The sequence below is a fragment of the Cydia splendana genome, chromosome 4, assembly GCF_910591565.1.
Source record: "Cydia splendana chromosome 4, ilCydSple1.2, whole genome shotgun sequence".
Lineage (NCBI taxonomy): Eukaryota > Metazoa > Arthropoda > Insecta > Lepidoptera > Tortricidae > Cydia > Cydia splendana.
The window spans coordinates 22,348,593-22,375,979 of record NC_085963.1 but is presented as its reverse complement, the minus strand read 5'-3'; the positions used below and the strand labels follow the sequence as shown (position 1 = coordinate 22,375,979).

At 40.7% G+C, this 27,387-nt stretch overlaps 1 protein-coding gene across 1 annotated transcript; it reads left to right on the top strand.

Annotated features, from left to right (window-relative positions):
* Window positions 1-2,319: 2,319 nt before the first annotated feature.
* LOC134790168 (integrator complex subunit 9) lies at window positions 2,320-27,290 on the top strand. Its single transcript, XM_063760981.1, has 10 exons — window positions 2,320-2,475; window positions 3,291-3,482; window positions 4,486-4,688; window positions 5,613-5,845; window positions 6,170-6,364; window positions 6,815-7,041; window positions 7,503-7,713; window positions 8,282-8,462; window positions 8,956-9,230; window positions 26,594-27,290. Exons 1-10 carry the CDS (start codon window positions 2,467-2,469, stop codon window positions 26,809-26,811), a joined length of 1,944 nt encoding a protein of 647 aa, XP_063617051.1. The 5' UTR covers window positions 2,320-2,466; the 3' UTR covers window positions 26,812-27,290.
* The last annotated feature ends 97 nt before the right edge of the window (window positions 27,291-27,387 follow it).

Sequence of the window (27,387 nt, the reverse complement as noted above, 5' to 3'; positions counted from 1 at the left end):
AGATTGGAGATATCCCGGGAAAGGGCATAGGATAGTTTTTGTCACGGAAATCATCATTTCACGAAGACACGGGCAGAAACTATTAACTACTCTATCTATACAGAAGTATAGAGGGCCTACCGTGAACACCGAAGTTCGCAAATTGCGGGCATCTTTCTCTGTCACTCTAAATACCTACGCCTTAATTGAAGTAAAAGAGAAAGCTGCCCGCAATTTGCGAACTTCAGTGTTCGCGGTAATCGCGGTAGGCCTTCAGTAGCGACATTTCCGCGCGCTAACAAGTCACCGCGACTTTAATCGAGTTTTTGTATCGGCTCGGAATACATTTACATTTTTGCGGAACTGCGATTTGCAATTTGCTAACTTTTTATACGGTCCACCGGGCTGGAGAATCGCAGTAGGTAAGCTTTTAACTTACAGTGTTACTGTGGGTCATATTATGGAAGCAAGATTTGAACCAGTTTTCACTTTTCAGTGTGGGTTATTTGAAAAATTAAAAAATGCCCCCAAACGCGCATTCTAGCGTTGAAAATTAGCGTTTTTGCGTCCGCACATCGTGATTCGATCGGTCACAATCTTACAGATGTTATTTTCACGGAAACGTACGTATGTACTTGCTATTTCATTCAGTCTCGGTAGAAAAAGTACAGAGGTTGTCTGAAATAGCATGACAAATACGATGGAAAACAATTATGCAATACTGGTAAGTACAGTCGAATCAAGTGCATGAGATTGGCAAAAAATTGTCTCGTCTGAACTGGTCTTTAAGGACGGACTTTATACGACACGGCTGTTTAAAGTTTTTACAGGCAGCCAGCGATAAATTATTTTATCAAAAATGAAGTTCATGACACAAAAAACTATAATTTTGAGTCGTACCTAGTGTGGAATCGAGGATACGGAGATTATAAGTATTATAACAGCTGTAGGTATAGTATTCATTCGTTTCTATGAAACTATGTACTTACCCTATGTTTGTAGTACATAGTTAACTTAGTTACTAGATATTACTTATTCTGTGACGAAACCAAAATATCTCACAAATGAAACCGACCTGGATAAACAACGATACAAATTGTGCTTTTGAATAATTCACGCGGAAATCCGACGGCGCACCGAGGCAATGCCAAACATTAAGCGAGACATTTGTAGAATTGTAGCTATTCTAGTCTAGATTAACTAGCTAGACGTTGTAAGGATGGAGTGGATTGAAATTGAGTAGTAAGGTCGAGTTTGCAAACATTTTTACAAGCCATAGGCATACGTATAAAGATATGCGTGTAGGTAAATATAATTTTGGAACGTTAGCTTGTTAAGATATTTGTGGTTGCTAATTAAGTAATTGCCTTTGCACACGGCGATACTTTTTATGGAATGCATGACCAATGCATATCATCACTAGAATTATAAAACAAAGTCCTCCATCGCGTCTGTCTGATTCTGTGTTTGTATGTTTGTTCGCGATAAACTCAAAAACTATTTACTGAACGGATTTTCATCTATCAATATCAATAGAATGATTCTTGAGGAAGGTTTAGGTGTATAATTTGTTAACCTGTGCGAAGCCGGGGCGGGTCGCTAGTTATAATATAAAATCGAACAAGTTGAGTTACAGACGCCATTATGCAAAAAATATAAAGATGGTCAAGCAAATCTTGTCAGTAGTAAAAAGGCGCGAAATTCAAATTTTCTATGAGACGATATCCCTTCGCGCCTATAGTTTGTGCGGAAAGAGAAGAGTCGTGAAATGTATTGGGCCTCATACATTCCACAACTCTTCTCTTTCCGCACAAACTATACAGTTTTCAAATTTACCGCCTTTTTCTACTGACAAGATCTGTTTGACCACCTTTCTACCCGAAATAATTTAAATAATGACTTAAAATCAAATATACTGTATGTGTATACGCATTGTGTGATCATAATTTGTAAAACATTCGTAAATAAAGATACAAAATTTTATTTTGTACACTTTCTTTACTCCCAAAGGCTTTCACAGCTTTTTCTTTACTCCCAAAGGCCCAAAGGAGCGTTCGGATTTTTTATAATCGGGGTAATATCCGAAAGTTACCCAAACAACGCTTACACACTGTCATCAGTGTCACTGTCAACTGAACTGACATTGACGTTTCATACAAAACACTGCGGGCGCTTTTTATAGAATAAAAACCGCGTATTATACATAAAATATAAGGGTCTGCTCAAGTTTAAAGAGCGCCTTTTCAATTGTTAGCTATTTGCTTATATATTGCAATGGCAAACGCTGCAACTTAAAGCAAAATCTATTGTTTTTGGACGTGGCTCCCGGCAAAGACGCATTCTGGGATTGCGACATCTAAGTATTTAACCTAGCCTATCTGTATCGGGAATGATCTCAAGATGAACTAAACTTACTGCTGTAAAGCTTTAAGTTTCAAGGAGTGTTATTTTTGTATTTTTTTTAGGTTAAAGACTTTTGTTCCGATCATGAAGTTGGTAAGTTTATTTTTGAGTTTGTCTGCCTCTGATAACTTCACTCTCTACTTCTAATCTAATCTAAAGAAGATATTTTGGGTTGGATCGTAAAATAAGTCGCCTTATTTGAGGATAACTGACGCTGTGAGGGGTTGTTTTGCGTTGTTTTAAATTGATTTAAAGCAATTTTAGCTGCCGCAAATAAGTTTTTTTTTTTGGGTGATCATTGAATATTATCTAGAACGCAAAATCACTAGTGTAATATTTTGCCTATATCCCTTATAGTCTACATCGCGAACGGTCTAGAACGCAAAATTACCACTTTTTTATATCACTAGAGTTAGCTTCATTAGTTATCTTCAAATGGCCGAAGGCCAAACAGCACAGAATAGGTCGTCGACATCGCTAACGTAAAGATAAAACGACGAAAATGATGTAGGCATTTTGCATTCTGGATTCGCGATGTAGACTAAAAGTGATATAGGCAAAATATTACACCAGTCATTTTGTGTTCTAGATGGTCTGCGAATAACCCATTCTTTGGCACTGTCATAACCTCAAATTATAACTATTAAATTATGAATAATTGACAAACCAAGCATTTCCGCGGGGGGAAAGTTGGAGGAGGGGCCCCCCCTCCCACCCCCCCTCCATCCCATCTTTCTATTAAGGCAACTTATTTTAAGATTTTTACCTATTCTGCTGTGCTATATAATTTTTTTTTTCACTCTGAAGCAAAACTGGTTTGACCCTTGTACCTTAAAACCCTTCCAAAACAAATAACTATTGTTAGTGATAAAAATGTAAGAATTAATAATATTTGTTTGTTATTACAGTATTGCCTAAGCAGTGATGCGGCGAAGCCATGCTTCGTCCTATCATTCAAGGAGCTACTCATTATGCTGGACTGCGGGCTGTCAGCACATTCTGTGCTGAACTTCTTGCCGCTGCCTCCAGTACCGTCAGCGAGGCTTGCCAGTCTGCCTTCGTACACTCCACCGCATATTACTGATCCACTTCTAGAAGGGGTGAGTTACTTTGAAGTACATAAATGGTAATTTCTTAGACACACAAACCGGCCACTAAAAAAATATTTCATACAATAGAAGCTACTCTTATACTCTCATTTTAAAATATCATGGTTAAATTACATTAAATTTGTCTGGTACTAATTTTTGTTGCTTAAAAATTGTTGTACAAAGAAAATAGAGACATTAATACTTGAATGAGACTGGTAGAGAATGGCTAAAAGTGCCATGTCTAACCTCAAAAAGTTGTGGAAGAATCGAGGTATATGCCTTGGTACCAAGGTACATTTAGTGCGGGCACTGGTATTCTCCATCTTTATGTATGGTGCAGAAACCTGGTGCATCAAAAGCTTGGACAAGAGCAAAATCTAAGCTTTCAAGATGTGGTGTTGGAGAAAGATGTTAAGAATACCATGGACCACAATGAGAACAAATGAGTCCATTCTGAGAGAACTAAAAATCACCAAACGACTCTCAACAATCTGCCAGGAGAGGGCTCTTAGATTCTTTGGGCACATAATGCGGTCGCCACAGCACAGCCTCGAACGTGACATCATACTGGGGCAAGTTGAGGGCAAGCGCGCTAGAGGAAGAGTCCCTGCAAGATGGTCGGATTCCATGAAACAAGCATGTGGTTCCATGCAGAGGGCAGCCCACATAGCCCTTGTTCGCGATAAATGGAGGGATGGATAGTGGAGGGAGGGATAGTTGTTGGTATGATCCTCAGTCATGTCATGAGGGAACAACGAAGAAGAAGAAGAGGTAGAGAATGCCTTCTGGCATTAAGTTCGCCTTTTGTACAATTTGTACTGTGCAATAAAGTTTAAATAGATAAATAAATAAATGAGAGTGTAACTTTGATGAGTAGAAAACTGTGTGATATGTGTATTTAAACCTTGACAAAAATATTTCAACTCACGTCTCACAGTCTCTCTCAACGCGTCACAAACAGATACACAAAGTTATTCAAGCTCAATTTACAGAACATTTATTCTTTTTCTAGGAGCTAAAAGAATGTTGCGGCCGCGTGTTCGTAGATTCAGCTCCGGAGTGGGCCCCACCGCTGGATAAAGTTGTAGATTTCGCACAGCTGGATGTGCTGCTGGTGTCCAACTACACCTGCATGCTCGCGCTGCCGTTCATTGTGGATACACCCGGGTTTAAAGGGCAGGTGCTGGCTACGGAGCCGACTTTGCAGATTGGGAGGTAATGGCCTTACAACTTGACTTAGGTTTGTGACATCACAAAAACTTCCGCTGGTTCCTAAATAGGAGGCTGATGTTGGGGGCTGTCCATAAATTACGTCATCGATTTTTGATGATTTTCGACCCCCCCCCCCTATAATCATCCAAAAATCATGCTTCAAATGACCCCATTTCCTCCTACTTCATGCTACCGTCATCCGATGTCCAGACCCCCCCCCCCCCCCTAATTTGACGTAATTTATGAATAGCCCCTTGGGACCAAGTCTAGTGTTTATTTAATTTTACTCACAGATCATAATATATAAACCCGCACACAACACAATCTTGGATCTCATAATGTCAGGTTAAGGTTGGTACATAAAGAAAGTTTATATTATAAGGTCGTGAATGAAACCTAGATGGCTACCAGGGATGTTGCGAATATTCGCATCCGCATCTGCATAAAATCGATGCGGAGCTTAATGCGGATGCGGATGTCGAACTAGTCGGTACAGGAACGTCTTAGCGGCGGCTTAAGTGCTATGTAATTTCGTCATTACCTATAACGAAATCGTCTAGATCCAGAAAAGTCGGCCAAGTTACTGTTTATTAAATATAACGCACCTATATTCTTGCTAAAATACTAAACTATTCGTTTTTTTTTAATAAAAAATACTAAATGTAATATTTGACGTCTTTTTAAGTACCTAATCTTGACATCCGCATCCGCGGATGTGAGCCTCTAAATATCTGCATCCGCGGATGTCAAAAAATCTGGGCTACCACGAACATCGACTTTTAAACAATGTCTATCTCCATTTCTATTGCCCATTTACTCGTAAATTAGCGAAGCTCGTAGCTGGAATAACGTTAACATAAATAGATACAAAGGACTTCCCATGGCGAAAATTCAGATACCTTTCTAATTGTTTCTGTTTCTCATCAGATTCTACCTCGAAGAGCTCTCCGAATGGCTGTCAAACTGCAGCTCCGGCGCCGCAGCGAAGCGCTGGAAGGAACTCCTTCACGTTCTACCACCACCACTGGCCCACGCTTCTCGCCCTCGAGCTTGGCGTCGCCTGTACTCCGCAGAGGCGTTACAACGGGCGTTGGCAAGAGTACGGGTCGTGGGATATGATGAACGAGTGGATATTTATGGCGCTTTGGATGCTACCCCAGGTATGATTTGAAAATGTTGGTTTAAAAGATTTGATGCCCTAAGCTGCCTTTATTAGACCATGCATTGCCTTTTTTTGGTATAATCGATCAGATTCAATCGATTGGTGAGATTGCAAGAGTACAGGTTGTTGATTTTCATGTACGACTCTATTTTTATGGCGCTTTGGATGCCACACCAGGTAGGAATGACTTTAGGTTCTTTATGTTAACTTTATTTTTGATGTTTCCAAACATTGGTCTTTCTGACATAGCTTACCGCTTATATCAGTGAAATTTCCGGGCCGTTCATCATAACATATCGGTAAATTAATTCCTCCTTTTCAGTGTCATCTGGTTTCTGTCTCGGCTCCGCAAACTGGGTACTACGCTCAGCGCACGAAAAAGTAGCTTACGTCAGCGGTTCATCTACTCTGACAACGCACCCTCGACCGATCAACCAGGCCGCATTACGTGGGGCAGATCTGCTTCTATTGGCTGCACTCACACAGACTCCTGCGCATAACCCAGACAACATGCTTGGTAAGTAATAACTCACTACTATGATAGAAAACTGCACGAAGCCATGCGCTTAGCGGGGAACAGAACCCTATGGAGGAACCAGGCGGCCTAGCCAAGGTGACAATCGCTATCGCTTTGCTATCGAATCGCTTTGTGTCTCTCTATCACTCTTCCATATTAGTGTGACAGTGACAGTTGCGTTTCGTTCGCTACGGAGCGTTAGCGATTGGCATGTTGTCTACGGGGCCTGGTCTTCAACAGAAGGATATGATGTCACGATCCTCAGTATTGAGGGACCGACTGAAGAAGAATGGTAGAAAAATTGGTGTAAGTTAGTGGTATCAACTTCCTTACAAAATGGCATAGGTAACCGGCTCATCTACTCTGACAACGCTTGCCCGATCAACCGAATATAGATTTTGTAAAAAAATTAAAAGCCTATATATTCTGACTAATGCTTTTCCTCGACAGGCGACTTATGCGTCCACTGCGCTACAACCCTCCGCGGCGGCGGCGGCGTTCTACTACCGGTCTACCCTTCAGGCGTCCTCTACGACCTGCTGGAATGTCTCGGAGCTCATCTAGAGGCGGCAGGCTTAGCGCACGTTCCGTTGTACGTGCTCAGTGAGGTCGCCGATGCGTCGCTGGCTTACTCCAATATACTGGCGGAGTGGGTCAGCCAGGCCAAGCAGGCTAAGGTAATGAGGGAAACAATGTGTATAGCATTCGACTACTACCGTAGACTGGTAGTAGTCGAATGCCGGCGTCCATTAGCCTTCAGGCGTCCTCTATGTCTACTCAGTACCAAACCAGTTACACCAAACCGTCTGTCACCGTTAAAGTGTTCGCAAAATTTTATTGTATGGGAAGTTTCATAGTTCTTTGCTGTGTGACGTTCATCAGTCTGTTAACTGTGGTTGGTGCAACTGGCCCTTAAACTGTCATTTATTACCTAGCTACCCTACCTACTTTAACCATCGCCACGTTCCCATATACCTTTGTTATCAGAAGATTCCAGGTTCGAATCCTGGCAGGGTCGCCATGTACGGACGGCGTTAATCAAACAACAGCTCCGATGAATATTATGATTTATTCTGATCTAATTGGGCAAGATACATGTTTTTATATGCAATGCCTGATTATATACTACATTACACAGGTATATTTGCCCGAAGAACCGTTTCCTCACGCGGCCCTCGCCCGCGGAGGCCGCCTCCGACACGCCCGGAGGCTCCACGACGACGCCTTCAGCCGGGACTTCCGGCAGCCGTGCGTCGTGTTCGCCGGACACCCGAGTCTGAGATTCGGCGCTGCTGTACATCTTGTGGAGCTGTGGGCGCAGAATCCTATGCACGCTGTTATATTTACTGGTACACACACTTTATTAGGGTATTCCACCTGTCCAATGTATATTTTGTCTCACATTTTGCTTAATTAGAGAGTGAGACGCAATGACATTGGACAAATATATTGGACAGATGGAATACCACCCTTAGGTACAAACTCTAGGATTATGTAGCCTGGGTCGGCCGTGACGTGGCTCTTAGTCGACTTCCGGAGTCCCGACATGGCTATTGTGCTTTTCTTCTGCTTATGAAGTTGATTTCGATATCACTGGCAGTCATTTCATCGTCAAATAAAAGTGCAGTTGTGAAGGGTGCCGCAGATGCTTTGTATGTGTATGCAATTCGCGCGCTCCGAACGTCGATCTTCACCCGAGCTTCTAATATGATGTGAGGCGCCCTTTTTATAAGAGCAGGCTTCGCCCGACCTTACGATATGAAGGCGCCGCAGACGCCCTGTATGTGAGAGAGCACAGAGCGCGCTCCGAATGTCGACCTTATGGTATGAAGGGCGCAGCAAGCGCTCTATATGTGTGTGAGAACAGGCGAAGAGATTCCAAGGCCATTGATTGATAGATAAACTGTTTGTCCACAGAGCCTGATTTCCCGTACTTAGAAGCGCTGGCACCGTTCCAACCGCTCGCCATGAAGGCGTTTCACTGCCCCATCGACACGTCCCTCAACTACAGCCAGGCTAACAAACTAGTCCGAGAGCTGCGGCCTCGAGAGCTGGCGTTACCGGAGCAGTATGCCGCCCCTACTGCGGGGCCTGCCAGGTATTTTTACGCGTCTCGGTTTTGGTTTAGGCAAAAAACTTAAGTGGCAGTGGGCGGGGCACATTGCACGTAGAACCGATGGCCATTGGGGCCGAAAGGTTCTCGAGTGGCGACCACGTACCGGAAGGCGCAGCGTGGGTAGACCCCCCCACAGGGTAGACTGGTGACCTGGTAAAGGTCGCGGGAGTCCGCTGGATGCAAGACCGGTCATTGTGGCACTCTGGGGGAGGCCTATGTCCAGCAGTGTACGTCATGTGGCTGATATGATGATGTAGGTACAGTCATCTACATAGAGGTGACCCCCGCTGTATAGAAGTTTCTTTGTAAAGGCAGGACAGCCTGTTCTTTACGGGTTCTCAATCGATTCTCGAGTTTTCTTCAGTACACCTGCATGAAATAAGATCTTTTTATAACAATTGTGACAAAAAAACGACCTATTAACGAACAATACAAAGTCGTTCGCGGGAGTTTTGATTTGATTCGCATGTTTCAGACCGCACATCAGCGCCGACGTGCCCACCGTGGTGCTGCGCCGCGGCGGCGCGCGGGCCGTGGGGCTGCGCCGCCGCGCCGCCCGCGGCATCCTCGCCGGCGCGCTGGCGCAGGCCTTGCAGCCGAGGCAACTACGGCCGGGGCTTAGGGCGGCGCCTCTACAAGCTCTACTGGCGCTAAGAGATTCGAGGCTAGAGTTGCAGCCTGTGGAACCGATTCCGAGGCTGCCTGGGGACGCACCGCCGGAACCGGCAAGATTGGAATGGGGAGATTTAGGTAAGCGTTTTTGTAAATGAGTCGGTAATACGCGGGAATTTGTGTGGAAGGAATGTTCACAGTATTTGACATCTATTCGCTGTCGTTGGCACCTTCTAGATAAGCTTTTTTTAGGGTTCCGTACCCAAAGGGTAAAACGGGACCCTATTACTAAGACTTCGCTGTCCGTCCGTCCGTCCGTCCGTCCGTCCGTCCGTCTGTCTGTCACCAGGCTGTATCTCACGAACCGTGATAGCTAGACAGTTGAAATTTTCACAGATGATGTATTTCTGTTGCCGCTATAACAACAAATACTAAAAACAGAATAAAATAAAGATTTAAATGGGGCTCCCATACAACAAACGTGATTTTTGTCCAAAGTTAAGCAACGTCGGGAGTGGTCAGTACTTGGATGGGTGACCGTTTTTTTTTTTGCTTTTTTTTTCGTTTTTTTTTATTATTTATTTTGATTTATTTACATCGATACAGCTTGAATAAAGAATAACGTTCGTAAGCGACATCAGTAGGAAAGTAGTCGATTCAGCAACTATAGGCCTTTTGGATTAGAAAGGAAACGTTCCGAATAAACGACCGTTTTTAGGGTTCCGTACCCAAAGGGTAAAACGGGACCCTATTACTAAGACTTCGCTGTCCGTCCGTCCGTCCGTCCGTCCGTCCGTCCGTCCGTCCGTCTGTCACCAGGCTGTATCTCACGAACCGTGATAGCTAGACAGTTGAAATTTTCACAGATGATGTATTTCTGTTGCCGCTATAACAACAAATACTAAAAACAGAATAAAATAAAGATTTAAATGGGGCTCCCATACAACAAACGTGATTTTTGACCAAAGTTAAGCAACGTCGGGAGTGGTCAGTACTTGGATGGGTGACCTTGGGTAGAATAAAATAAAGATTTAAGTGGGGCTCCCAAACAAGGGGCCGGTATATGAGGTTTTCGATTTAGATCTCACTTTGTAACCATAATTCGTTCAATAAATGTTAACTCGCTTAAAATGAAAAATGAAAAAAGTTTACAGACTCATCTTTAGTTATGTATACCTATGTATCAAATGTTTTATAAAGTACCTATAAAAAGCAATGTTTTATTTCGATTAGGTCTACATTTTGTGCATATTGCATATCTGAAGTATTTTCGTACTAAACTTGAAGCTTTCGTTGAAACTAAATAAAATAATTATTCCAAATGTACAGTCGCCTGCAATGTATGTTACACAACGAAGGCCGCAAAAATATCTGACACGATCTTATTTGTAGACCTATAAGACCATGTCACATACGTAGCTTGTTCCATAAGTCTTGCAAAAGTGTAACTTCTTATTAAGCTTTTTCAAAATAATAACCATCACTGTTTATACACTTATGCATGCGTTCAAACCATGTATCAAACAGGATCTTCCACCGCTCCTCTGTGACACTGGCGCAGGCTTCATCCCATGCACTCAATAGTTCGTCATCAGTCGCAAACCGTCGTTTTTTTAACTGGCTCTTGATCAGCGGGAAGAGACCAAAATCGCACGGTGCAAGGTCGGGGCTATAAGACGGGTGGTCCAGCACAGTAAACCCCGATTGCTTCAAAAACTCCTGAGTAGTCCTGAGTTCTGAGCGCTCGATGAGCAGGAGCATTATCATGGTGGAAGTGCCAACTGCCCAGTTGAGAGTTTGGCCGCACTTTCTTCAGCTCGCAGAGGACTTGAGGCAAGCAAACCTCAGTGTACCAGGTAGCATTGACAGTCTTCTCCTTGTCTAGTACAACTCTAGCTACAATGCCGTTTACTCCGAAGAAAACTGCGATCATTCTTTTTTTAACTGACCTTTGTTGTTTGACCTGTGTTGGAGTTGGCTCGTCCTCGAACACCCAGATTTTCGATTTTGATTTACTTGGAACGTCAAAATAGTAGAGCCAAGTTTCATCTCCAGTCACGATTGAGTTAACATCCTTAGATCGGCCCGAGTCGTACTTTTTCAGCATTTTCTTGCACCACTCTACGCGCGCCTTGCGCTGACTGTCGTTGAGACTGTGAGGGACCCAGAGAGAACATAACTTTTTAACTTTTAGGTCTTCGTGTAAAATTGAATTAAGTGTTGATGCACTGATGTTGAGATTCGTTGAGAATCTCCTCAATCTGTCTGCACGTAATTCGCCTATTAATAGTTATCAGTTTTCTAACAGCGTCTATGTTTTCTTGGGTCCTGCTTGTAATGGGTCGGCCCGGTCTTTCGTCGTCGTCTAAATTATATTTGCCTCTTTGGAATTCCTTGTACCACCTGAATACGGTAGAAAGGGAAGGGCACTCTTTACCAAAGGCACCGAACATTCGTGGCACTCTTGGTAAGATAATCCACGTTTGAAATTGTAATAGAAAATCACTCTGTACTCGCGGTTGCCGAGACAACCATTTTCACTAATGTTTCGATCTATTTACCGAATATCACTGCTAGCAAGCTCAACAAATACATCATGTAAGAACTTGTTATTAGTGGCAGATAACCATACGCTCAGTCATACATGTCAAAACTTGTTAGATTCCTTCCATTGCAAGACTTATGGAACAGCCTACGTATTTTTGCGGCCTTCGAAGAGTAGGTACCGTCATTATCACCAACTTTGCCCGCTTATTTTTTAAAACGAATTTCTCAAAAAACTTCACATCATATGACTTTTTTTGCTCAGCACGTCCATTGTGATCAAACGCATCAGTTTATTTGAAAAAAAAATATTTTTTTATCGTGTTTTTACCCATTTTTTTGCGTTTTAGAGGGCGGGCAAAGATATCCGGGGTTTTTGCCAACATTGCCCACATCAATTTGGTATTCAAATACAGCTCGTATGATGATGATGTCTAAGGATCACTTAAAGGTTTTGGGCAATCCTACCATTCCCTGTTAATAACTTAGCACATAAGTGTAAAAACTTTTAAATAAATTTGCTGGGCAATGTTGCCTACCCGTTTTTGCCCATTTCCAAATAAGGCTCGCCTAAGCATTTTACAAAGGCTAGGGTTGTCACTTTTGAGAAAATCTGTTACAATAGTTTAATAATATGATTTTTGTTGTGTTTTTCATTCGTTAACGGGATAAAACATCTAAATAAAGGATAATAAGACAAATAAATACAGTATATATTTATAAACTTATTTTAGTGTACAAACATAACCTTCTTTTACTTGCGAAGTTGGGTAAATTAGATGAAAGTGACAACCCTAATCCGTTTTTGGTGGTGGGCAATGTTGGTATGGATGCCAAATTACCGGATTACTTTGCCCACCGCTAAAACTTTTGTGTATTTAGGCCTTTTTAGTTTAAATCTCAATAGACATAATCTATGCTTCATGTGTTATAACGCAAACCCGGAAATATTTGTCAAAGGGTTCTCAATTTTTTCTACTTGCATTCATTATTTATAAATTTTTTGCCCGCCGAAATATACCCTATATTAGGCAACTCGCTCAAACTCAAAATTCCCAAGTCAAGTTATGCACAAGTTTGGTATATAGTTTTGTCAGAAATATAACCTATTTTCTACTAAAAATAGCAGGGTGGCCATAACTATTATAATTTTTTCTACATTAACGAATTTGTTTAAAATTGTCGTTTTGGGCAAAGTTTCCCTGGAGGCAAAGTTGGCGCTAGTGACGTAACATATTATTGCAGGTGACTGTACATAAATGTTTCGGTGATTTTGAGATTATTTTCCAGGTTAGTTTACTAACAATCAAGTTATGCAGATACCGATTTCGTGAACGTATAAGTAGTTTAGTACCGCTATTGTTTAGCGATACCGATTATTTTTGAAGGTAAAACTGTACCGGTTGAAATATAAAGATATTAAAATTACAGCAGGGACAACCATTTTTTATAGGTGTACCTAAACCATCATTGGCCGAGCGTTAGCAAAGGTCTACGTTTCAGCTTGGGCAAAAATGCTTTTGTATGTTCTCCTTTGCAGATCACATTTCTCAACTGATTCTCGTGAAAATTTGTAAGCAGGTTCGATAGACCTATTCTGTTTCGCTTTATCCGCCAAAATGGAATTGCCACCCTGCTGAAACTTTATTTATTTAAATTCCTATTGAATGGATTTTACACCTTATGAAAAACCGTATAGAGTAGTAAATAACATTTTACATCTGACTTAATGACATCTTGTTTTATTCGCTTTAATTGTACAAAAAGCGTATCTCGACAAAGCAATATTAGGTAATAAAACAGTCAACAATCAAATGAATTAAATAGGTACGTCACGTGTGACATGAACAGACAAGGAAAGCAAGATTAAATGCATTGTTTCTTTTTCATCTTTCAATGGAACGCTTTTACCCTCAAAGGAGGCTAGTGGTCAATACTAAACTAAAAGTCCAATCTTAAAAAAACGTGATGGGTCACTGACCTGTCCCAGTAAAGTGAGGTAGTGTGCGTGAAGTGCGCTTGTGTGTGAAATGGGGTAAATTGACAGAATCTGAAATTTTACCCACCGCTACCGTCGCCTTAAGCAACGTCGGGCGGAGTCAGTACTTGGATGGGTGACCGTTTTTATAGATAATGGTACGGAACCCTTCGTTTGCGAGTCCGACTCGCACTTGGCCGGTTTTTTAAATCTACTCTACTCATGTACCTATTTCTACTTATGTACCTATTTCACTAAACACAATATCTATATGATGCTTCCAATACGACCACTTCTGGGGCATCATTGTGTTACCAGACAATTCCTATATGTTATTGCAAAGACATAATAAGTGGCTATAGTTACTTGAAATAAATGTTTTCATTCATTCATTCAGAATGGTTCATTTACAAGTATTGCTGTCAATACAATGGCGTCCATGTATACTCCGGGCAGGTATTCTGTACAATATCATATTTCCATTTATAGTCGTTCGATTTGTAGCTGGCCCCAAATGGCTAATCCTTTGTCTATTGGGGCATTTCATATGAAGCGGACAGGAAAAAAAAAGTGAGGTTCCCGAATTTGTTTATATTTGGTTTAGTTCTTCTTCTAGTAGGTATAAAACCGGACGCCAAATATTTTTTATATATGACGTTTATTTTAAAAATTATGAGGTTTTCAAAAATTACCGTAATTGAAATTCCGATTTTTTGAAACTCGAATATTGAATAATTAAAATATATAACTTATTATTAAACCAAGCGTTTTGTATAGAATTTTTCATGACCTTTCAGCGAAGAAATCAATTTTGAAAAATAAAAAATAAATAATGGTTAAAACCGGAAGTAAACTTTTCGAAACCATTTTTCGAAAACTTTGACCAGTTTTTTTTTTATTTTTTTCATCTCAAAATATAGCCCTAAGTATGTACAAAATACACTAGAAGTTGTAGAATGGGATCTCCATTGGTTAAGACAATAGGTCAATAAATGTACATACGTGTCGCCCTGAGTGCGACGTACCGTACTGGTATATAGTAGAGATGTGCGCCGATGGCAAAATCATCGGCGGCGGCGTCCGATGATTTTTTGATCGGCGGCGGCGGCGTGATCGGCGTGAAATCGGCGTGGCATAATTTTTGATATTGCATGAGAATGTGGCTGTAGAAACTCTACATTAAAGCTTTCTGAGTATTTACTAGGCTATCCAAAACATAATATGAGTGTTTTCTAAATTATTGTCGAAAATTATATCCCATCACGTCACTTGGCATTTGGCAACCATTTCTTACTAACCTTAGAATAAAGATGTCATCGTTTTCGAAAGTAAACGCCAGGTTGATTCGCTCAACAGAATGTCTTTGAAGTGTCCCGCGTCGCATGGCACTTGCAGGTGAAAACCCGCGTGTCTTCAGACCTACATACTGCGAGCGACTGCCCAAAGATTTGATAGACGAGCCATCAAACGTAAAATCGCTTGAAAAACTAAATACATTGTATTTCATAAAAGAGTTTTATGGAATATTAAGGTCTACTTTGTTTTCTTTACTGGTAGCTTAGTGATGACCCTTGGTGATTTAAGTTCCTATAAGTGTAATTGCTTAACCTGACTTTTATAATTTTGATTGAAATATATATTGTTAAGTAAAGAAGCCGATAATCACGATAAATGACTAAGAATTGATTGCGTGTTGATTGTTTTAAAATTAAATGAAATCAAACCATATCTATCATATGATGACCCTTATGCGTGTCACCAGCATCACACGAGATATCATAAAATACGCAATTATAATCGTAGTGAATGCTGGCTGGAGATTCTAAGAAGAAAATAGCATTTTTATGTCCTAGGATATGCATACCTGCAATTTTCTTGACTTTAGTTCACTGATTAAATTGACAATCAAGAGACTAAAACAAATTGCGTTCTACAAAAAAAGCTGTGCGATAAAATATCAAATAATAACCTGTGATCCAGAAACTAGATCTTGTTTAAATTAACGCTAAATCGTTATCACAGCTAACACCGCAACGACAAAAATGATGCTAATTTGAATGAAAATGAATGAAAAATATTTATTTCGAGCAACTATGGACTCATACAGATTTGTTAGTAGACTTACGTTCCTAATGTTAGTACCTAATTAACTATTACAATATATATACACTGCTGGAAACATGCATTTCGCAGCAGTGTCTCATATACGGGCAGTCAAGTCTGTCCGCTATCACACACAGGATAGGGTTGGGGCTGGCCCGCACCCGGCGCACCAGGGATGTGCATCGTTTGCGCATAGTCGCATAAAAGCAGTCCACGCGTGCTTCTGCGAACATCCCTGATGCGCTGCAGAAACGAGGCAGCCCCATCAATACCCGGAACGCGTTGTTGTATTGGATCCGGAGGGCCCCGTAGGCCCGCTGGGTATAGAACCTCCATAGGCTGCACGTATACAGGGAAGTACAGTACGTTTTAAATAAGGTAAGTTTTACCTCCCTTGTACATCGCGCAAACCTACGGGAAATCATGTTTGCCCTAACCGACAGAGCCCTCCGTTCTCGTTCTACGTCCAGATTGTCCTTTAAGTCAGACGTAACAATATGACCTAAATATTTGAAGCTCCCCACCCTCTCTAGTGGAATACCATTTAGATATATGGGAGGAACCTCATTAACCCTATTTTTGCCGGGGTCAAATACCATAAAATTACTTTTAGTTACATTGTATTTAAGTCCGTGTTCATAGGCGTATTTCTCACATACGTGTAACAATTGTCGTAAGCCACAAGCCGATGCGCTGAGCAAAACCATGTCGTCCGCATAGCTTATATTGTTTACGCACACTGCGTCTATATAGCAGCCGACATGCATCTTACCCAGCGCCTCGAGTAATCCATTTACGTACAGATTGAAGAGTGTGGGCGAGGTCAATCCGCCCTGCCTCACTCCACACTCCAACCTGTACGGGTCCGACAGTGTACCAGCCCATCTAACGCTATTGACCTGGCCCCCATACCAGTACTTAAGTATGCGAACTGTCTCAGAGGGTAGTTTAATAGCTTCCAGCTTCTTCCATAATACATCGTAGGAGACCAGGTCAAAAGCCCTAGAAAGGTCTAAGAAGGCAGCATAGACTGGCGTTTTCCTATCCACGTAATATTTGACAGTATACTTAAGGCACAGTATCGCACTCTCAGTGGATAGCCCAGGTCTAAATCCAAACTGATTATGGTTAAGGTGCACGTACTTATTTAACTGTGCGTTAAGCAAACTGTCAAATACCTTTGCTACAATGGTCGCAAGGGAAATAGGTCTATAGTTAGTGGAATCGGATAAGTCACCAGTTTTATTTTTAACGACCGGCACTACGATAGTCTTCATTAAGTCCTCAGGTAGGTAGCAGTGTCTAACGCACAACGTATAAAACATCGCTAGCGTCCTTGAGATATGAGGACCCGCATATTGAAGATGCTCAATGCTGAGGCCATCATGCCCCGGGGACTTGCCGCGGGAAATCGAGCGAATAGCTTTAGCTACTTCCTTAGCCGTATAACGAGGTCCAACCGGTTCCGTGATGGCCTCAGCACTGTTCATCTCCTGCGATGGTCCAAGAGGCGATTTTACAACGAATTGTTCCTTAAAGTTGTTAGCGATGTCTTTTAAATCGCTTTTGCCTCCAACGCTTACAGGACAGCCAGGCCGAAGCTTTGTGTTATTGGTAGCCTTCCAAAAAGCTCGGAAATCTTTTTTGGAGTGTTGCGACGCTATATAATCCATTTTAATTTGAGTTTCGTGATCTTGACACCATTTAAGGCGAGATTTGAAGATTTTACGCGTTTCACACATCTCGTTAAATAAATTTCCATGTGAGGGTCTACCATTAATAATCCACTCTTGAAACTTCAGTCTCGCTGCCCCATGAGCGCCCTTGACATGTCGATTCCATCCCACCACCCGATTTTTAGACTTTCGTTTCCTACTTTTACAACTGGCAATAGCCGCCGCGCATAACACTGACACAATATTCTTGTATAATTGATTAATTATTGTTCTATGGCTAGTTTCATTGCAGTACTTATCTGCGCAAAGTCTAAACTCAGATGGAAAGTCAATACATTTTAATCCTTTACTACATTCGTCACTGTAGCGAGCTACCTGATCCGCCCCTCTCTCCCCCCATACCACACGTTGATTATGAATACTAGGTAAATTGACTAATCTAGGTGTTATTAAGCATAGATCACATTCTAGCATAAGGGGAAAGTGATCAGACCATGTAACATCATATTTGACATACACATTACATATTGATGACATAACAGATTGTGTTATAAGGCAATGATCCAGCCAACGCTTACAATGATGCGCTTCACTTATGAAGGTATAGGTCTGCGAGTCAACACCTAACTTTTTTACATCGATGCAACACCATCCCAGTTCATTACAGTGGTTAATTAGTTCATAATTTGGTTCACTGGCAAATAATAAGCGAAAAAGCATAAGGATCTTCAAATTATATGTCTGATACTATCTACTCACTACGCAAAAGCCAATAAGATATGTAGGTATCAAAATTTCCCACGCCGATTATACGCCGGTCAAATTTATCGGCGGCGGCGGCGTGGAAAAATCGTCGGCGGCGGCGGCGCGGCGGCGCGGCGCACATGTCTAGTATATAGCAGCTGTTAGGCGATATATGAAGTTAAGATGTCTGCCATCTTTTAGCAGTGAGAAGAACTAGTTACGTATGCAAGAAAGAGATGGCAGTATGACGCCACGCCATTTTGATTTTCCGTTATTGTTTTAGTTGTTACTGTGACCTTGCTGTGAATTGTGCACATTTTACGACACTTAACAATTTAATTATGGCTCCGTACGGATATCGATGTAATAATCCGTTTCGTTTAGTAAATCATCGAGAGACTAAAAATTTAAGAAAAGTTTCTATGTGCTTAGTGCAAAAGTGGGGCTGTCCACCAAATGTGTATGTGTGTCCCATATAACCATTCCAGTCGCAGAATCACAAAGTGGTAACTAAATGTCAGATGTGTCGTAACAGAGTCCACACAATGTGTCTAGAATTGTTTCGAAACAAAGTGTCGTCGCCGTGTCTACACTTTTCCGTAACAAGGTGTCGACACATTTGTGTGCACTTTGCGTGCGGTTTGCGACTAAATCTGACAGCAAATTTGTGACAGCAAATGTCAATATAAAATACCTCTTGAAAACCAAGGTTTGTCAAACTACTATTAGTGTCTCGTGTGCTCGTAATTCTAGTAAGTCATCATGGGCAATGCAAATGATAATAATCGACCGAAACCATATAAACACCCAACACCCGTCAACCTTTTACAGAAAAGTTTTTAAAGAAATTCAATAAGCTACTTAGGTCAGGCAACGAATGCTCTAAAAGTTGTAGAGGGAAATGCTCGGAACACAATTTTTGACTCCGTAACTCGATCGGTTTGACAAGTTAGGAGGTGAACATATCAAAAGTCCCCGGCCGTAGCACTTGAGCGGGGGGGAGAGAGGGGGCTTTGAAGGTCCCATTTTCCCGTTTTTCGATTATATCTCGGAAACTATGCATCTCAGCGACATGGCCACTTATACAAAATGAAAGTTAATTTAATTTGTTACAAGTTTATTCAGTCAATTTTTTCGATATGTTGAATAGTTTTTGAGATATCCGCTCTTGAAAGTTTATTTAGGGCTCTCAATTTTATCTTGATATATCTATATCAGTGAAGGTGCTAGGCCGTGTTTGGTATCGTTTTCGTATAAATCTGGGGTGCTGAATCCATTTAAGATATCACATTGACACCATTCCACAAAATAAAAATAAATCTTTTTAGGGTTCCGTACCTCAAAAGGAAAAAAACGGAACCCTTATAGGATCACTCGTGCGTCTGTATGTATGTCCGTCTGAATACACAAAATAGTTCTTTACCTATAGATGACAGGAAAACCTATTAGAAATGTGCAGTCAAGCGCGAGTCGGACTTAATGTACGGAACCCTTAATACGCGAGTCCGACTCGCACTTGGCCGGTTTTTTTGAAACTCTTCTTGACGCTTAACCGCTGAACCGATTTCGTTGAAATTTGGTATAGAAATAGTTTGCGTCCCGGAACAGGACATAGGATAGATCTTATAACCAAAATCATCTTTTGAAGGTGTGAAAAGTGGCGTGGAAATTTATACGGGAAATCAATAACCGCTGAACCGATTTATATGAAATTTGGGATGGTCTACATCTTTGATTTAGTTAAAAATGATGAAAAAACATGACTTCAAACCTAAACTTAAACAGTATTAACTTCAAAAAGTCAATTCTGAATTCCCCCCTACACCTCATTTCACATCTTTAAAGGATGATTTTTGAGATAACTTATTATATCCTGTCTCGGGACTCAAAATATATGTGTACCAAATTTAAATTAAAACTGTTCAGCAGTTTAAGCGTGAAGAGGAGTTTAAAAGAAAGTATTTTAATAAGTTTATATGTTTTTACTTCGGAATGGTGTCAATGTGATACCTTAACTAAATTTGGTACTGCGAATTTATACGAAAACGATACCAAACATGGCCTCATAGCTTTACTGTTGTAGAAGTCAAAATAAAATTGAGAGCCCTAAATTCTTATTACTTGGCCAAACTTGTGTAGAAGGAAAAGGTAAAATAAAAGTCTTCGGCAGGAATATAAGACACAAATATTTTTTTTTTTTGCGTTACTATTTCATTCATCAAATATAAACATACCTTGATTATACTATTCTAGTGAGATCCTCATAGATAAACAAAAACATTTACTTAAGAAATTACAAGGTCGAAATGTCGCGGAACTTGTGAGAGTAATATGTGAAAAATAAAAACTTTTATGACAAAAAAAATCTGGACACAATTTAAGAATCACCCAATTGCGTCGAGGAATCATCTGTATTTTTGCTTGTTTCATTACCTCCTCGCTTCTTTTTTGTCCTTTGTATTCTGTAGCAATTTGTTAGATCTGAAAATAAAGATAACTTGCGTCGTCACGGATGTCGATTTATAGGTTTTAGGGAGTGCAGAATTCGAAAACGATGATCATTTTATAATCCAAGATGGCGGCTACGTATTTTGTCATAAAAGTGGAATCCAAAATAGTCATCATTTTCGAAATCTGCGCCCCCTAAAACCTATAAAACGATATCCATGACGACTTTTATGACATAGTGCATTGCCGCCATTTTGAAATTGAAAATGTTATCATTTTCGAAATCTGCGCCCCCTAAAACCTATAAAACGACATCCATGACGACTTTTATGACATAGTGCATGGCCGCCATCTTGGAATCCAAAATAGTCATCATTTTCGAAATCTGCGCCCCCTAAAACCTATAAAACGATATCCATGACGACTTTTATGACATAGTGCATTGCCGCCATTTTTAAATTGAAAATGTTATCATTTTCGAAATCTGCGCCCCCCAAAACCTATAAAACGACACCCATGACGACTTTTATGACATAGTGCATGGCCGCCATTTTGGATTCCAAAATGGTCATCATTTTCGAAAGCGGGGCCCCCTAAAACCTATAAAACGACATACATGACGACTTTTATGACATAGTGCATGGCCGCCATCTTGGAATCCAAAATGGTCATCATTTTCGAAATCTGCGCCCCCTAAAACCTATAAAACGACACCCATGACGACTTTTATGACATAGTGCATGGCCGCCATTTTGGAATCCAAAATGGTTATCATTTTCTAAATCTGCGCCCCCCAAAACCTATAAAACGACACCCATGACGACTTTTATGACATAGTGCATGGCCGCCATTTTGGATTTCAAAATGGTCATCATTTTCTAAATCGGGGCCCCCTAAAACCTATAAAACGACATCCATGACGACTTTTATGGCATAGTGCATGGCCGCCATTTTGGATTCCAAAATGGTCATCATTTTCAAAATTGGGGCCCCCTAAAACGTATAAAATGACACCCATGACGACTTTTATGACACAGTGCATGGCCGCCATTTCGGATTCCAAAATGGTCATTATTTTCGAAATCGGCACTCCCTAAAACCTATACCGGGTGTGGCCTGTAACATGAGCAAAAAATTAAACTGTAGGCTGTACTCCTCATACTGACCAACATTTGTTCAGCTACTTTCAAAAATTACTTGGGGTTTGATTTTTAATACACTTTAAAGTTTCTTCTTAGACGCAATGTATTGCGAATTTTGTTATGTTTAAGGCGTGACAAGCAACGTCAATCACAATGATATGGCGTGGCGATGGCGTCCATTGAAAATTATATTTATTTTGTATGAAAAATAGGGAGTCTAAATACTTCATAATTTTTAAAAGTTGTAGAACAAAAGTGTCACCGTTTGAGGAGTACAATCTATGTTTTAATTATTTGCTCGTGTTACAGGCCACACCGTGTATATCGACACTCATCTCGACTTTTATGACAAAGTGTTTTGCTACCATCTGCATGCAAGACATTTCTATTATTTTTACGGACAAAAATGGCCCCCTGTCAACTTTCAATCGAGATTTAATCGATAATTTATTCGATTAATATTCAGATTAATTCAATTTCAATCTATGTTAGGTCGACTAAACTAATCGCGATTAAAATTTGAGAATTAACTTTTTTTATTCCATTAATTAGTCGAATAAACAGTTAATCGATTAATGCCCATCTCTGACCACGGCATTTTTACACTTTGAGAATATCTGAAAACAAATCAACACAAGGAGCCATTTTGCAAATCCAGTAACATACCAGTAACTTTGTTATTACTTTTGACAGCGCGTGTCATGTGTCAACACAGAGTCGACACAAAGTCGAAACATTGCAACTACTTTGTGACTGCAATATTTCTCAGCCTTAAACCATATTTATACATCATAATTAACAAGTTTCGTAGTATGTAAAGCGTTATTTCTGTTATTTAAGTATAGTATACGCATCGAAGTACTAAAAATGCTTCAAATAATATAGTTATGAACACAGGCACTGAGAAGTAAACAATTTCATTTCCGGCTAAACTAAAACAATGTGGTGGCGCGTTGATTATATTAATTATTTAATTAAATAATGTTGATTAGATTATACACTTAGTTTATCAAATCACTCGAGCAGTTTAATTCCCCATAATAATTTAAGTCCTATTGTAATATAAATGCAAACAATATATAATTACGTCTTGTAATCCGTTTTAGAGATGGCGTATTAATGTCACTTATTTTTATTTAAGTATTTTTCCATCTGACAGTTTCCATTTGACAGGAACAAAATGAACGAACGAACGAATGATTTTGGCATAAAGTAGTCGCAAACCCGAAACAATGTGTGCACACGGCGACCACACTTTATGTCACTTTGTGTCATGTGTCGACCCTTCCCCATTTCTGGTAACTGTGTCGACACGGCGACGACTCTGCGACTGGAATTGTGACCGAAACAGACGGTGTCGACACAAGATGTGTCAACACCGCGTCGTAACGGCGACTGGAAATGGTTGTATGGGGTGCATCTTGTAGGAAACGACTTTTAAATGAATCACCTCCTCCAGTAGCTACAGCTCCAGCAGCTCCAGCAGCAGTAGCAGTAGCAAACATAATTCCACTCAAACTGATACAAACCATGGTATAATAATATACTCCGCCTGGTACTCCATTCCCGTCTTTTCTAGGTCACCTAACTGACACGGGCTTACGTCATCATGCGACAGCGCTATATGATAATATGCGATAGCGCTATATATAGCGGCCATGTTGTTGTGACGTAGCCCCGTGTCACTCTGGGAATGGAAGACCATGTTTTATTAGACTATGATACAAACATAGAAAGTGAAGAAATTTTACAGCAATTAAAGGAGAAATGTAATGATCCGTCGACGTCTATTTCCATGAAAACTATGATTTTGACAGTAGCACCAAAATGTCTTCTCGGAGATAAAAACATTTTACCATATTTTCGACTCGAATGGTATGGTTTCACTTTAAAAAAAATACTGTAGTATTGCTGTAGTAGCTACGAATTGACAACTCCTTTCTTAAAGAAGTATTTTATCGTCAAGTGTCAAACTTAGACAATAAATAAGTATAGATGGTCAAGCAAATCTTGTCAGTAGAAAAAGGCGCGAAATTCAAATTTTCTATGGGACGATATCCCTTCGCGCCTACATTTTTCAAATTTGCCGCCTTTTTCTACTAACAAGATCTGCTTGACCAACTTTTATATGTTCTACGAGAATGATCGCTTTCTATTATAACTGTCACAGGCAGCCGTTCTTTCAAACCTCCGAGTTCCAAACCGTAGAGGATATATATGTTAATATATTTATTTAGCCCGCTTATTGTACTAAAATAATATACTATGCAGGGTGGCCCATTTAGATCGGTCAGTATGGGAAAATCTGAAACTATAAGATATACACCGATCTCTTCTTAGGAACCATGTCATCGATTTTAGTAACAATAAAAACTGCATACATACATTAAAAAAAATGTGTACTCAGCTCGGGAATCGAACCCCGAACGTTTTGAAAAATAAAACTCAGACTATTTCTATTTAGATATCGATTGTGTAGGTAGCAGTAAATGTTACTATGAAACACACACATGATGTCTGAAATGGATAAAATGCGCAGCGCTGTGCACTTTTTGAGGTGGGGAAAGAATGATAAACTCGAGACAGCGTAAGGCGTAACGCGTAAGGCGTCTCTCCTCTCTTTCTACCGCGCCGCAAAAATGTATGCCTGAGCCTGCTGTTTCGTTTTTATTCACCAAAGAACTTTAGTCCTAACGTATCATAATCAGGTCAATTATTTAAAACTGGACTTTTATATTAAGCAATAAAGCTCAATGTTCTAATCTTGTACGGGCTGTAATACGAGGATCTCACAGTTACATTAATAACTTTATATCACTCAAATATAATTCAAAGCTACATCTTGATGAAATCGCTAATAAAAGTGAACTCTAGTACTGGTGAATAAAACTCAAAATACCATGACCAAATATGGGGCATTATCTATGAAAAGGGACCTTATTGTCGATGGCGCTTACGCCGCACAGCGTCGCGCGGCATTGTATTTATATCGGAGCATCGTTAATAATGGCGTAAGCGCCATCGACAATAAGGTCCCTTTTCATAGATAACGTCACATATATTTAGATGCGAGGTCTGCAAGGTAATTCTTTACAATTTTTATTCGAATTTTAAACAATTAACGCTACACATTTGAATTTCTAATTTTAAATAAGCTCACTGACCAGTAATTTCGGAACTAAAGTTTTTCAATAAAAAGGAGGATGGGTCAATTATACATAGGTAGTGCTGCAGACATTTTGGACTAGTCATTGAGTTTTCACTTCTGTTGGCTCTCCCGGAGTGCAACCCGTTGTTATTTTTTTAAATGTATGAATGCAGTTTTTCTTGTTACTAAAATCGATGACATGGTTCCTAAGAAGAGATCGGTGTATGTCTTATAGTTTTAGATTTTCCCATACTGACCGATCTAAATGGGCCACCCTGTATATAGTACCTACTAAAATACGATGCTCCGAATCGATCAAAGAACGAAGGAGAAAATAATTGAATTGAAACGTAACACGTTCACTGTCCCAATCTGACATGTAAACCTTATGGCTTTGTAATAGAGGTTAGCCGTGGCCCCACGTGAGGAGCACGGGCAGTAAAGGTGTTAAACTAAACATATCCAACTATAAGTCCTCTCTTTATTTTGTTGGTTGGACTCATGATCCGCAAGAACGGTGTGCCTCCTCTTCTATAGATGTAGGTATTCGTGCGATAAAAACATCACTGCCATGCATATACGTAATATGCTAACTGTTGACCAAAGGAATGACGAATTTTGTTTTTACAACTTAGCAGAGAGGATAGAGTATACGGAGTTATAATGGAGTTATATATCTTTGAACTTTTTGTTAGTATAACCTAGCAGTAAACATCAAATGGCATTCCGCACAGGAGTAATCTAAGGAACGCCCACTGCGGGTTCAAACCTACAACGTCCTGTTAGAAAGTCGTACATACGCTACATGTCACATATCTTCAAAAATTATATAAACTAATGCGAAATTAACATAAAACCAGAAGACACAAATTAATAATAGAAATGAAACCCAAAAAAAAAGCTGTAATCTCGGTGCGTGCGACTGAGATTTGAACCCGCGGTCTCTGCTTTGAAAAGCAAACGCTCGTTACTGAGACCACAACGTGCCTTGACAATTGGCTCTAAATTCGGCTTCAGTTAGCTTTCGCTATGTGTCATTCGGTTTGACGATTGTGATAAAAGAAATAGTTTGCAGTAAGTTGACCGAGAAGCCCCTGTCAATGTCAAATGGTTGAAGAGCAAAACTTGAGATAGATGTATGTGATGACAAGACTGTTCTGCTTTCGATGATTGTCAAAACGCTTTACTTGTAATTAGCATGGCTATTTTTCATTCAATATTCGACCATACTTGTATGCTTTTAACGTCTATTTTTCCATATTGTTCAGATATATTTGACACGTTGACCGCTTAGATACCAGTGGTTTTTTGGCAGCTAAGGTATCAATGACTTGTTGTAAGTGTAGAAATTAATGAATAGCGACTGTTAAGATATTTGTGACACGTTGAGCGCTCACAAGTAAGTACTACCATGACAGCCAACAACTTTTTGACAGTTTAAACGTTTACCTCTCTTTGAGCACCTGCGGGCTCAGCACGGTTCCATTTTTATCGACTATCACTATGCGCGTCCCTTTCGCACTTACATACTTGTTAGAACGTGACAGGCATGGTGACAAGGGATAAAAACGCGACCGTGCTAAGCCGCCTGGAGTGTATAGCGACTTCTGCTGCTGACTGTATTAGCACGTGCGGTTTTACTAAACAATAGACAAAGGATTAGCCGTTCGGGGCCAGCTACAAATCGAACGACTATACATTCGTATTTATGTGTTCAGACGTGGAGCGGCTAGTCCTCGAGCTGGCGCGCGAGGGGCTGGGCTCGGCGCGCGTGGAGCCGGCGGCGGGCGGCGGGCGCGCCGTGCACCTGGCGCGCCACGACACGCTGGTGGTGGCGGAGCGCGGCAGCACGCACGTCTTCTGCGAGGCCCGGGCCCGTCCGCACGTCCGGCTCAAGCTGAGGAAGGCGCTCGCGGCCTGTTTGAATCACTTGTAATGCTAAACACTTACTAACCTTACAGGATATAACCAAACCGAGACGCCGGGTCTGTAATTTTCGATACAAAATAGTCTGCCGATTTATGCGGGAGCGGGGCAGGTCAAATGTATACGTAACGTAAGGGGAACGCCGGCTAACGGCTCCTCGGTTTGGTTATATCCTCTAAGTTACTGACATCTGCCGCCCCGAGATACGGTTGTAGATGTGCGAGCCCCCACATATGTTGTACGAGGCGACAGCGAGATTCGATCACCTACAAGGCTGGAACTTATTTCCTACCTCCTACGCAATCACCCGTGTCTTGTAACGCGTGAACAAAAACACATGTGAGGTGAAAGTGGCGTAAGGATGGTATTCCACCTTCCAATTTCTTTGTCCTATGTGCATTGCTTCTCACTCTCTCATTAAACAAAATAAGAGACGCAAATACACATTGCACAAGATATTAGACAAATAGAATAATCTCCATCCTAAGGCGTTCACTGCCTTTTTGAATCATCTATAAATCATTCTACCACTGAAGAGTTATGACGAATTCTACATTACTTTTATAACTTCATCGATAAAATAACT

Coding starts and splice junctions, on each gene's coding strand:
- LOC134790168 (XM_063760981.1), top strand. Junction 3,483..4,485: donor CTGATCCACTTCTAGAAGGG/GTGAGTTACTTT, acceptor TTCTTTTTCTAG/GAGCTAAAAGAATGTTGCGG. Junction 9,231..26,593: donor ATTGGAATGGGGAGATTTAG/GTAAGCGTTTTT, acceptor TTATGTGTTCAG/ACGTGGAGCGGCTAGTCCTC.